At 33.7% G+C, this 12,302-nt stretch overlaps 1 protein-coding gene across 1 annotated transcript in view; it reads left to right on the forward strand.

Annotated features, from left to right (window-relative positions):
* Positions 1-10,029: 10,029 nt before the first annotated feature.
* The window catches only part of LOC102589127 (acyl-coenzyme A thioesterase 9, mitochondrial), a 9,164-nt gene continuing 6,891 nt past the window's right edge, over positions 10,030-12,302 (forward strand). The window contains exon 1 of the mRNA XM_006350370.2: positions 10,030-10,579. Within this exon, the coding sequence (XP_006350432.1) occupies positions 10,079-10,579 (501 nt within the window). The 5' untranslated portion in view covers positions 10,030-10,078. The remainder of the gene's footprint in view (positions 10,580-12,302) is intronic.

Genomic DNA, 12,302 nt, shown 5'->3' on the forward strand with positions numbered 1-12,302 from the left:
ACCCCCCCCCCCCCCCCAATTTGAATCACAATCACTCCCGAGATTATCACTATTAGCATTCTTAGTAACAACCTCTAGTTCATTCACACTTGTTTGCACCAGTGATCATTTATCAACAATCACCTTCTTAGAGCCATCTTATTCATTCAAAGCATCATTATTCAATATCTTACCGCTTTGGGTCATAATAGCCAAGACATGATCCTCATTCTTTGGATTAGCAACCCATCGAGTGTGAGGTGACAGTTTTATTCAAAGTGGAGAAATCAGTTTTCACCTCTTTTAACATATTTTCGGACCCTTCTACCTTGTTGAGTATCCTTGCTAACATATCTTCACCCCGAAGACTCTCCGGATCCTCTTATTGTTCTTTTGTCATGGGTCGGTCATGTGGTGGCACACAACAATCTATTTACCTTTCATGATCTCTCCAATTGATCCCCCTATCATGCTAATCCCTTTCTCAATCTCTCCAAACACCTTCATGTTCTTTGATCCAACCTTGATTCCTTCTATGCTTTTGATAGCTCAGACGAGAACCCTCCACTTGGTTTCCCATAAATTGAAATTATTCATTATACATTGATTCAAATATATTATCTTCCAGACTCACTCCGCTACTTTCTCCCATTGCATTTTTCGTTTTGAAACTATCACTCATGACAAGCTTTCATAGTAGATCAAGTTGGGTCATTATTTTTGCCATATTCTTATCTCGCTCTTGGTTCTTAATATGCTTTTTATTTATACCAAAAGAGAGAGAGGGAACTTTATCCTCCCTAGTGTGTCAAGCCCGATTGATCTTTGCCATCTCATCTAGCAAAGCCAAAACCACTATGAATTATTGCCTCATGATTCCTCCATGCTCAAGTTGGTCAATTACTCTTTTGATTACTATGTCAAGATTTTGATAGAAAAATTGTAAGATGACGTTAGTTGGGAATCCATGATTAGGACATTGAATCAACTTCTTTTTGAACCTCAATTAAGTCTCATGAATTGGCTCACCATCAATCCGCTTAACACATTGAATACCATCTCGAAGATTCAACATATTTGATTGAGGAAAGAACATCTATAGAAATGATGCATTAAGTTCCTCCCATGATGTAATTGAATCTCTTGGAATCTCCTTCAACACCTTTGTAGCCTCACCCATCAAGGAAAAGGGGAACAATCTCAGCCAAATGGACTCTTGAGTGATGTTTTTGAAGATGAATGGGCCACAGACATAGCAAAGTTCCTAAGGTGGTCATGATGGTCTTCATGAGCTAAAACAACATACAGCCCCTTCATTTGAAGTAGTTGGAGCATAGTTCATATCACATGAAATATATCATTGCCCATGGTTAGGGGCAAGAAGATAGCTCCCGCACTCCCAAGATCTTCCATGTTGACTTCATTCAAGTTTCCCACATCATTCATGTGTCCACGATTGTGAGTGGAATTACTACCAATGACACTCATATAATCACCTATTAAGAACACAACACAAAAAGTAATGGTAAGAGTGCTCGACTACAAACAAATCAGTTCATAAAATTACTTCACTAAAAGAATTCTATACACCACTCCTCGACATCGGTGCCATTTTGATAACGCTCAATTGTTCACCTTATGAATCAGTGTATAAGAGATCCTTGATTATAAATAATACAAATTAGGTTGGGGTTGAACCCCATATGGAGCGGTCTATGTTAGATTTCAATTTAGAAGTAAAAGTCGTGATGGTAGATTTATAAAACCAACGTTAAACATAACTAAATCTTATAAATTTGAAATTATCAATTTGAGAGAGTATAGTTAACTATTAATCACCAAGATCAAGTAAACAAGAGTGATTAGCAAGTATGAGAGTGAATCTAGGAGTGTGCACAATTGGGTATCGATTTAAGTATGGGTAAATTTGTTTTCTCATTAACATTAACTCCTAATGGATAGACTAGATCAATCTAAGATTAAAAAAAAATGTATTTCCCAATCACAAGTTGTTTGTTCACAAGAGATTTCAATCTATAACCTTAATATAGATTTATTTCACAAGCAATTCTAGCATTTGAAAATAAAATTCAAATCTCTTTACCAAGTAAACATAGTGATTAAAGCCAATATGAAATTATCAATCACAATTACCCATTCCATGCAATCTTTCTTGAGAAAAAACATGAAGTTCTAAGCTAAATTTAGGTTTGCAGCCCCACACTATAAATTAAAACATAGTAACAAGATTGAATCGAGTGGAATTTATATAAAATATAGCAATCCACAACACCTAGTACTCTAATCAATACCCAAATTCAATTGCACACCTCTAAAACAGGGGTTTTAGCAACACATTTGTAAATTAAAGAAAGTTAAACCATATTCTCCAAGTGAAATTGTTGATCCAAACTTCAAATCCCATAATGCCCAAAGAAACAACTCACCAAATTCAATTACAAAATTGCTAAAAACTCTAATTCTTTAAAAGGTTTTGTGTACTGTGTTTTCAGAAAGATGAAAGATGATTTTCTCTCTCTCATAAATCCCTATTATACTTCTTCGAAAAACTATCTAAATTTATACTTCAACACTCATTCGATTATATTAGTCGGGCTTGCCGACTCACTCGGTGAGGCACTGAGTTCATTAGATTCTTCCTTTTTTACTTCAATCTCAGAGCTTCAGGTGTTTGACACCTTTGGTAAGCCTGAAAGAGTTTTCTTTTCATGTTTCACGAGTCACCGAGTTGTCTCCATGCTTGCATAGTTGTTTAACCATTTTATGCACAACATTTTGGTGATTAAACCATACTTCGCCTACTGAGTTGGCGAGTCACCATTCTTCTTCTTTCATCGCCAACCTTTTTTGAACTTTCAGCAAAAGTCTCAGTCTCATTTTGCGAGGTCTGGCAACCTTGGCGAGTCATCAATCTCTCTTGAGCATAAGCTTCACTTTTACTTTGTTTTTTTCTATGTTTTTGTCTTCTTTTTGAGTAATTTTTCCTTACCTTGTCCTTGGGCCTTATAGCTACAAATCAACTTTAGCATTATAAATAGACATAAAAGGCATTGATAACACCATTTGATGAACTAAAAAGCCTCAAATGAGTCCATATTCTCTGATTCATCACTATTAAATGGTGAAGCCAAGGAAGCAATTCTGGATTTAGAGGATGTTTTGAGAATAAAGAGTTGTATTTGTGTCCTAAGAGTTAGTGATTTGACCAAGTTGATTATGGAACAGGCTCATAATTCTAGATATTCTATTTATCCTGGAGCAGCGAAAATATATCATGATCTAAATAAACATTATTGGTGGTGTCGAATGAAGAGAGATATTGTGGAGTATGTCTCTCATTTTTTTAACTATCAAAAAGTGAAATATGAACACCAAAGATCAGGTGGTATGTCTCAGAGGATACCCAAACCTGAGTGGAAGTTGGAGCAGATTGCCATGGATTTTGTGATAGGACTACCACAGACTTTGAGAATTTGATGATAGATGGGTCATTATGGATAGATTGACCAAATCAACTCATTTACGAAATTGAAACTTCATATAGTACACGGAGGTTGTTTAGAATTTACATCCATTAGATAGTATATTTGCATTGTGTTCCCATTTCTATCATTTCAGATCTAGGTACTCAATTTAAATCCAATTTTTGGAAGTTTGTGCAAAAGGAGTTGGGTACTAGAGTGGGTATTAGTACAACCTTTCACCCAAAGACACAGATTGTCAGTCTGAGCAGACTATTTAGGTGTTAGAGGATATACTACGGGCGTGTGATTGATTTTGGTTGTCATTGGGACAAATATTTTTCCAATAGATGAATTTGCTTATAATAATAGTTATCATTCCAGCATTTAGATGACCTTATTTGAGGTCTTTTATTGTAGAAAATGTCGTTCACAGGTGCGCTAACCAATGCATTTGTGGTCAGACCTTGGGGTACATATTTTTTTATAGATTCCTTAGATAAGGTCAAGTTGATTCAGGATAGACTTCTCACAACCCAAAGTACACAAAAAAGTTATGTAGATCAGAAGTTTTATGATCTAGAGTTCATGATTATAGAAATATTTTGTTGAAAGTACCTCCCGTGAGGGGTGTTATGATGTTTGGGAAAAAGGGCAAGCTCAACCCTAGATTCATTGGTCTATTTGAGGTACTTTGGCATATTGGGGAGGTTTCTTATGGGTTGTCAATGCCCTTAGACTTATCAGGTATTCATATGGTTTTCCACGTTTTGGTGTTAAAGAAATATCATGGTGATGTTTCTTATGTGATTAAATGGGTCTCGGTGCAGTTGGACCAAAATTTTACATTTAAGGAACAACCAATGACTTTTTTGGATAGGCAGGTAAGGAAGCTGAGATCCATGGATACAACATATGTGAAGGTGCAATTGAGGCATCGTCCAGTGGAGGAAGCCACTTGGGAGATTGAGCCCGACATGCAGAGCAGATAACCTAAGGTCTCATTTAGTGATTCGTCAATCTAGTCGTCAACGTTAGTCGCTTCTCACCAAAAAGTCGTTATTTGAAGAGCCAAGGGTCTTTTGACCATTTAAATGCCAACCTTTCAAAAAAAATTACTCTTTTCTTCTTCCTAGCTTTCACATAAACACTCCTAAATAGTTCTATTTCACTTTATCATCTTGAAAGGCTAATATTGTTAAGAAAGTGGTTTTCTGTGTCTTTTGGAATTCATGTGTCGGGATGGAATTTCTTCGATTCCATTAGTCCTGAGATATGGAGTCTAGTTTGTGAGAGTTTTCGTGTTCAGATTCGTGGTCTTTTTTAGGATTTGAGGTCCTAAGTTTGGGAAATTGTAAAAAATAGCCTATGGGTTGACTTTGGTCAATATTTGAGGTTCAGATGCTTGGATTAGATTTTCGAGAGTTTCGTTGGATTCGATGGATTATTTTAGTCTTAGGTGAGGTCTTGGTTGATTTTTGAGAGGTCCCGATCTTGTTTTTACCTTTTTAAGTGTTATAATAGTTTCTTCAGGCTTTCACAAGTTTCGGGTCAAGAGGACCTCAGATTCATGTTTTGATGGTTCCATTGTGTCCAGAACATTAAGTATAGTCAATTTACATATATGGTTTATGTGTTCGATGTTCCGATCGGATCCCGAGGGTCTGTTCGGGAAATTTTATGCCTTATTTGTTTTGTTGGTTTCTAGTTCTGGTGCATGACTAGGGATGGCAATGGGGCTGGGCGGATGCGAGGCGGGATGGGTTTAAGGCTATGTGGGGCGGGGCGGGTTTAAGATTGTGCGGGCCGGGTCTTAATTTTCTGTTAGAAAAATTGATATTTGAACTAAACTTTTTTTTGAGAATATTTGAAAATCGACAAATTATGTAAGCGTTTGGACAATATTTGGTTAAATTTAAAAGAGAAAGGTATTTGAGTTAAAGTTGAAAACGAGTATTATTATAGTTTAACTAATTCAAATTAATCTACATCGAAAAATTTCACTTGAAAAAAAAAAGCTCTATGTTGAAAATGATTGCATTCCCAAAATTTGACCATGTAATTTTGTTTAAGTCCCACATCAGATCTTTAGGGTTTAGAGGTGAGATGATTTTGTTTTTCATGATCTTGAACAATTCTCATATCATAAGATATATTTAAGGTTGAGTTATGTTCAAAATCTAATTTCTTCATCATGATATCAAAGTTAAGACTCATTCAATTTCTCATTTTACTTGATATTCAATCTTCATATATCATATTGTCCATGCTCCAATAATTGGCAAGCCTAGTTTGAGTGATATTGAGTTTCACATAAGTTTTCTAGGAATGAGATTATCTCTTTTATGACCTTGACTCTCATAAAAATAGTTTTGAGATTATCCTAGTTCAAGATCTTTTTCTTTATCAAATGAATGAAAAATATTTATTACTCCATCACAATCTTTAACTATTACTAGCACATAAGTTGATCATTTTCGCGAGTGCACTTCACACAAAGATGTGTGTTTTTTAGAGATGACAATGGGGCAGGGCAGATGCGGGACGGGTTGAAATGAGTTTTTTTAAAACTAATGTGGGGCGGGGTGAGTTGCGGGTTTATGTGATTTTATGTGGGCTCAAACTTAATTTTAACTTTTACATGTTAAAAGAGTGATAGAGCATTATTTATTAAGATAGTTTCTATATATATTAAAATATTCAAGATAGTAAACGAATATGGTTCAATTAAAAATAATACAATTTATGTTTTCCAATTGACCTCTAAAAATTAAATTTTTAAGTCACTATCCTATTAAATTAATACAACTTAATGAAAAAATGAATTTCTTTTTATGAATTTTATTTTTAGTATCAAACTTAACTAGAAAAAGAAAATATTAAAAAAGTCATGCGGGAGCGGGTTTATGCGGGGCGGAGTGGGGCAGGTTGAAAATAAAAAAAGTTGTTATGTGGGGGGAGGAGGGGTGTTAATCCGCCCCACCCCACACCGCCCCATTGCCATCCCTATGCATGACAATATAGGCCATCGCATAACATTAATTTGAGGTTCATCACGATCGTGTAGGTCTAGTCGCGATCGTGATGGTCAACTTAAATGAGTTGAATGTCTTACTCATCTCGATCGTGTGGCTCTAGGTCACGATCGCGATGAGCATCTGAGACCTGGGTAGAATGTTTTCAAAAAAATTGGGGTTCAACCTCATTTCACCATTTTTTTAGTTTTGGGGTGGCGATTTGAACCAGGTACTCGAGGAAAAATATTTGGATAACGATTCTTAACTCTAAATATTCTATTACCCATTATTTTTATGAATTTAAGTGTTCAAATCAAGCTTTTGGAATGAGAAATTGGGGTTTATCTTCAAGAACATAGTGAAATGATGGTTTTGATATGATTTTTAATCCTTTTTCGAAATGGTTTTCATCAATAAGTTCCAGATGTCTTGGATAATGATTTCAAGTAAAGAATTTTGGATTCAAACTTCATTTTTAGAATTGGACTTTATTGATTGACCCATTTTTCAAAGTATATGAGTTGGGTATTGTTGTTTCAAAAAAAATTTTGTAGATACTTGATTGATATATATTGTGTATCTTTGTACATTGATCGAAGGGGAAGACTCAAGTCTTGGAGTGACTAGTTGATTGATTTTAAGGCAAGTGGTCTCTTAATCTTGTGTTCTAGTAGAACTCGAGTATTTCCTTCATTGTGTGTATTGGGAGTAATGGGAATGAGGCGAAGGTTAATTGTTTCACTTGATTAAGCTTAATGAATAAAAAGAGGTTAAATGAAAAGGTTATGTGTTGATCATAATGCTTGTGAATTGCCTTGTGATTGCCACTATTTGATTGATTGATGAAATGCTTGATAGCATGAATGTGGACTTGAAATGCTTGAATTGGTGTCTCTTCTTTACGGTGTGAACTTGCTTATGTGCATTGATTGTTGTACACCGTAGTGAGACATGTAATATAAAGCCGATGGAAAATTGTTCTGACTAGTGCAATGACATAAAGCCGATAGAAAATGGTTCCAACTAGTGAAATGATATAAAGTCAATGGGAAATGGTTCTGGTTAGTGAAATGATATAAAGTCGATGGGAAATGGTTCCAGCTAGTGAAATGATATAAAGCCGATGGGAAATGGTTCCGACTAGTGATATTGTGTCGATGGGAAATGGTTCCGGCTAGTGAAATGATATAAAGCCGATGGAAAATGGTTCTGGCTAGTGATATTGTGTTGATGGGAAATAGTTTCAACAAGAGATTGATTATTGAGATTTGATGCATTTTGATGTTTATGTTTGACTTACTAGTTAATTTTGATTGATGCACTTTTTACGTGTGCTTGATCTACTTGACATTGAAATTGACTTACTTGATTCATGTTGGTTGTTGAATTGTGATTATTGAGCCTTGTGTGTTGTGTATTGTAGAATTGTTAGATTGGGCTGATTTCTATGCAGGTTGTAGTTTGAGGAAGTTCGGTTAAGTTGAAAGGAGTATTCAATTTTCTAGCTAGTTGCTTTGTTTATTAGTTTGCTTGTTGGATACCGTGTTGTTGGTACTCACTCGTTGCTTCTACACTTGTGTAGGTTCTTAGCCCGATATAGCGTGATTGCTCTTCTTCTCCCTTTCCGAGGCTTGTTGAAAGATTTGAGATGTTGTTGCATGTCATCGCGGCAGATCCTCTTTTTCCTTTTCTTTAAGTTTTGTTCTATTTGAGAGACAAAGACTTAGAGACTTGTACTTATTTCTTATTTTCACAATTTATGTATTAGTGGCTTGTACACGTGACAACGAGGTTTTGGGGTGTTAATAGAATGAACAAGTTTTTCCCCTTTTATCTTGTTCTTGCTTTATCTTTTCGCATTTCTTTTATTTCGTTGGGTTGAGGCTGACTTGTCTTGGTGGGAATAGAAAAATGTCATCACGTCCATTTTGAGTCGTGACAAAATAGCCGGTTATTCATGGTAAAAATATTTTGTGACTACATTATTTATCCTATTATTTATATGAAATTGTTTTAAATATTTTCAAATTTAAATAAGGGTTCATTTTCAGTTATATTTTTTAATATATGATGATCTTCGTTTTGCTTTTTTTTCCTTTCATTTCCTTCATTTTAATTAAAATGTTTAAGGTGAGGCGTCAAATCATCCTTTTGTTGATATTGTTTATTCTATTCGTCCATATTAGTTGTCACATTTCTCTTTTACAAATTCTTTAGCAAATCATAAACAAGAATAATTTTTTACTAAATAGTTAATTTTAAGAGGAAAATGAAAAAAAAATTAATTCTAATTTGAACTTGTAGCATGACAAGTATTTTGGGACAAACATTTTAAATAAAATTGATAACTAATATGAGATGGAGAGAGTATATTTTTTTTCCTTTAATTTTGTTCATTCAACATATTATTAAAACTCAAATAAGTACTTTTAAAATTTTTTTAAAAAAAATACAGTTTAGAAACACGAAAATTTCTGCAAAATTAAGAAAAAGAAAGCCGTTACTAATTAAGAGTGCATTAACTATTGCAACCATAAAATTTCTATTTATCTTATTTATTAAATGCTATAAGTGTTTAAATTTTGTTATTCTCATATTTTCTGTTTTTGTCATCTCATCTGATTCATTATTTTTAAAATTATAAAGCCCTCAGTGTTTTCAAGAAACTCAATTAGACATGGCAAAGATGAAATTCTTTATGTATGTTAAATCAGATCTTCAAAAGGTTTATCATCTTATTTACAGATTTTATCATTTAGTTTTCTTTTAGTAGACATTCATTTTATTAAAATTTTATTGTGAATCAAGTTTTTTATATTTTAATTTTTTATTCCTCGCATTATTTTGAGAAGATTGTACCTTTCTATTTAAAAAGATGTTCCATAAGGAAGAAAAATATACTTATTTCATGTTTGACACGGTTATATTCATATAACTAAAAAGGTTGACAAACCATTTAATTTAATAATAAAAATATACTTATTTCATGTTTGACACAGTTATATTCATATAACTAAAAAGGTTAACAAACCATTTAATAATAAAAGATCAAAGTGTAAAGGGGATCATAAAAGATCAAAGGGTAAAGGGGACGATTATTGTTAAAATAATTGGTGCTTAAAATATTTATGGTCTGATTTTTCTCTCATCTTAACATGTAAATGTATGAGTTATTACTAACATACAATAATTCGTTGATCTTAAATTGGCGTTAATTTATATGAGTACAAAAAAGTATTTTAAATTTTTTAAAGAAAACTTTTGAAGTAAAAAAAAATGTTCGTTTAAAAAAAAATGTCAATCATGAGAGCATGAAAGTTTACTACTCTCTTTTTTTCTAATTATTTGTCCATTTTTTAATTGACACAAGAAAACAATAATTGAAATAGTGAATTTATCATTATTACCTCTATTAATTACAAGTGGATAAATTAAAATTTTAAGATTTTCAAACTTTTTCAAAATTAATTAATTAATTAATTAATTAAAATTTGATAAGCAATTATGGAGAGTAGTCCAATATAGTACAGTAATTTTAGTAATATAGAAGGGAGAAAGAGAAAGTGTGGTCCAAAGTTGTTCTTGTTCAACGTAACGTTGATGACTTGCTTTTTGGAATTCCCATCTTCCTACAAAATTCAATCTCAGGTTGTATTCAAAATCAAAACTCTTCCATATCCATCTTATTTTCAATTTCCCCGCAAACCCTTTTCGAGAATTTACTGTCTTCCCATGGAATCCAACTCTTCTTCTCCAAATACCATTCCAGTTTTCTCCACTTTGGCTTCCCCGTTTGACGAAAATAGTGATTCCAACAGAAAACCCCTTAGTTTATGGCCTGGAATGTATCATTCTCCTGTCACTAATGCTCTTTGGGAAACAAGATCCAAAATTTTTGAAACACTTCTTGATCCCCCAATTGATGCTCCTCCACAGAGTCAATTGCTTACAAAAAACCCCTCAGAGAGCAGGACTTGTATTCTTTATAATTTCTCAACTGATTTTATACTCAGAGAACAGTATAGGGACCCATGGAATGAGGTCAGAATTGGCAAGTTGCTTGAGGATCTCGATGCTCTTGCTGGAACTATTTCTGTCAAGGTACATTCTTTTTCAACATTTCCCAAATTTCATATCTTCTGCATAACACTTGAACTTTTCATGGCTTCAGTATACAAGTCTAACGTTGCTTATCTTCTTCACTTGTTTTTGTGCTTCCATATATTTCAATGCCTGATTCTATTGGCAGAACTATTTATGAATATGAATCTTGTTTATCCGGAAATAAGTACAGTTGAATTTGTCACACGATCAAGGACACGTGGATCGATTTAACTTGTTATTTTGTTGTTAAGCAACTAAATATGCTGTTAAATAAACTTATTAAGAACAATAATGTGATGAAATAAATGAATAAAACAATAAAGCTAAGATGTTGTTGATTTTAGCTTAGGTTTCCGGATATAGCCTTGTGTTGTTAGTTCCGGAATCAAAGGTGCTTAATGTATGTGTTCTTGACAGTTGAGAGTAAAGATTTAATCAGTAAATGGAAAGTAAGAAAGAGTTGGAGCACAAGAATATCATTGTATTGCTTTTTATTTATAAAAATTAAACCCTTTACAAGTGAATGAAATCAACTATTTTTAGACAACAAAGTAAATACATCAGCCAATAAGAATGCTCCACTCGAGCTCTAAAGTACTGTCATCCGATAGAGATGCTCCACTTGGAGATACCGTGATGCGTGTGTGCTGTAAAACCTCCCCTGATCCACGGAATCTTGTATGACCTAGCTAGTTGATGTGTCTGTCCTTTTATCCTTTTAACACGTTTTCAGGCCATGAGTCTTTTTCCTCTTCTTCAATGACTCCGCGCCACGAGTTCCCTCTTTTTTCTGCATTAGAGCCAACTGGCTGATCCGGCAACAAAATTGAAGCAACTAAACCGGATATGCAATGATCCAGGGGCTTGTCCAACGACTCCCTTAAAAAAGCTATCCCGATGTCTCTAATTCTGATTTCTTCTCCGGATTTAATTTGATGACAGGTGTTCCCTTGTCCTAAGCACCCACGTGTACATGAGAACTCCCCAATACAACTCCATGAAATGATTCTTACTCAGTCCTATTTTGCACATTGTGTTATGCATAAAGCTGTTGTTGGGTATGAATGCCTGTATTAGATGACATCTCCTCAGTACCATGCTGCTTATGCTTGGGACTTGCCAAAAGGGGATAGTATGTATGTTCAGTAGCAGTACATTTGTATACTTAGGGCCCGTTTGGCCATGCGATATGGTATCATGATATGGAATCATGATATGGTATCATGATATGGAATCATGATATGGTATCATGATATGGAATCATGATATGGTATCATGATATGGAATCATGATATGGTATCATGATATGGAATCATGATATGGTATCATGATATGGAATCATGATATGGTATCATGATATGGAATCATGATATGGTATCATGATATGGAATCATGATATGGTATCATGATATGGAATCATGATATGGTATCATGATATGGAATCATGATATGGTATCATGATATGGAATCATGAGATGAAATTGAAGGTTTGTTTGGACATGCGATATGAAATTTTTGTGTTGTATATTTTCTCATAAACATAAAAATCTCATAAGTTGTAAAACTATTAAAATAGCCCCAATTGTTTATTCAATCTTATCAAATAAACAAAAAATTATAAAATCGCATAATAGATTATTACAAAGCTATTTGTTCTCCACTTAAATAACTCTTTCATCTAACTTTAATTTAATAAAAGAAAATTGGACATAAATTGTAG

This window comes from Solanum tuberosum, unplaced genomic scaffold (assembly GCF_000226075.1).
Source record: "Solanum tuberosum cultivar DM 1-3 516 R44 unplaced genomic scaffold, SolTub_3.0 scf00124, whole genome shotgun sequence".
Lineage (NCBI taxonomy): Eukaryota > Viridiplantae > Streptophyta > Magnoliopsida > Solanales > Solanaceae > Solanum > Solanum tuberosum.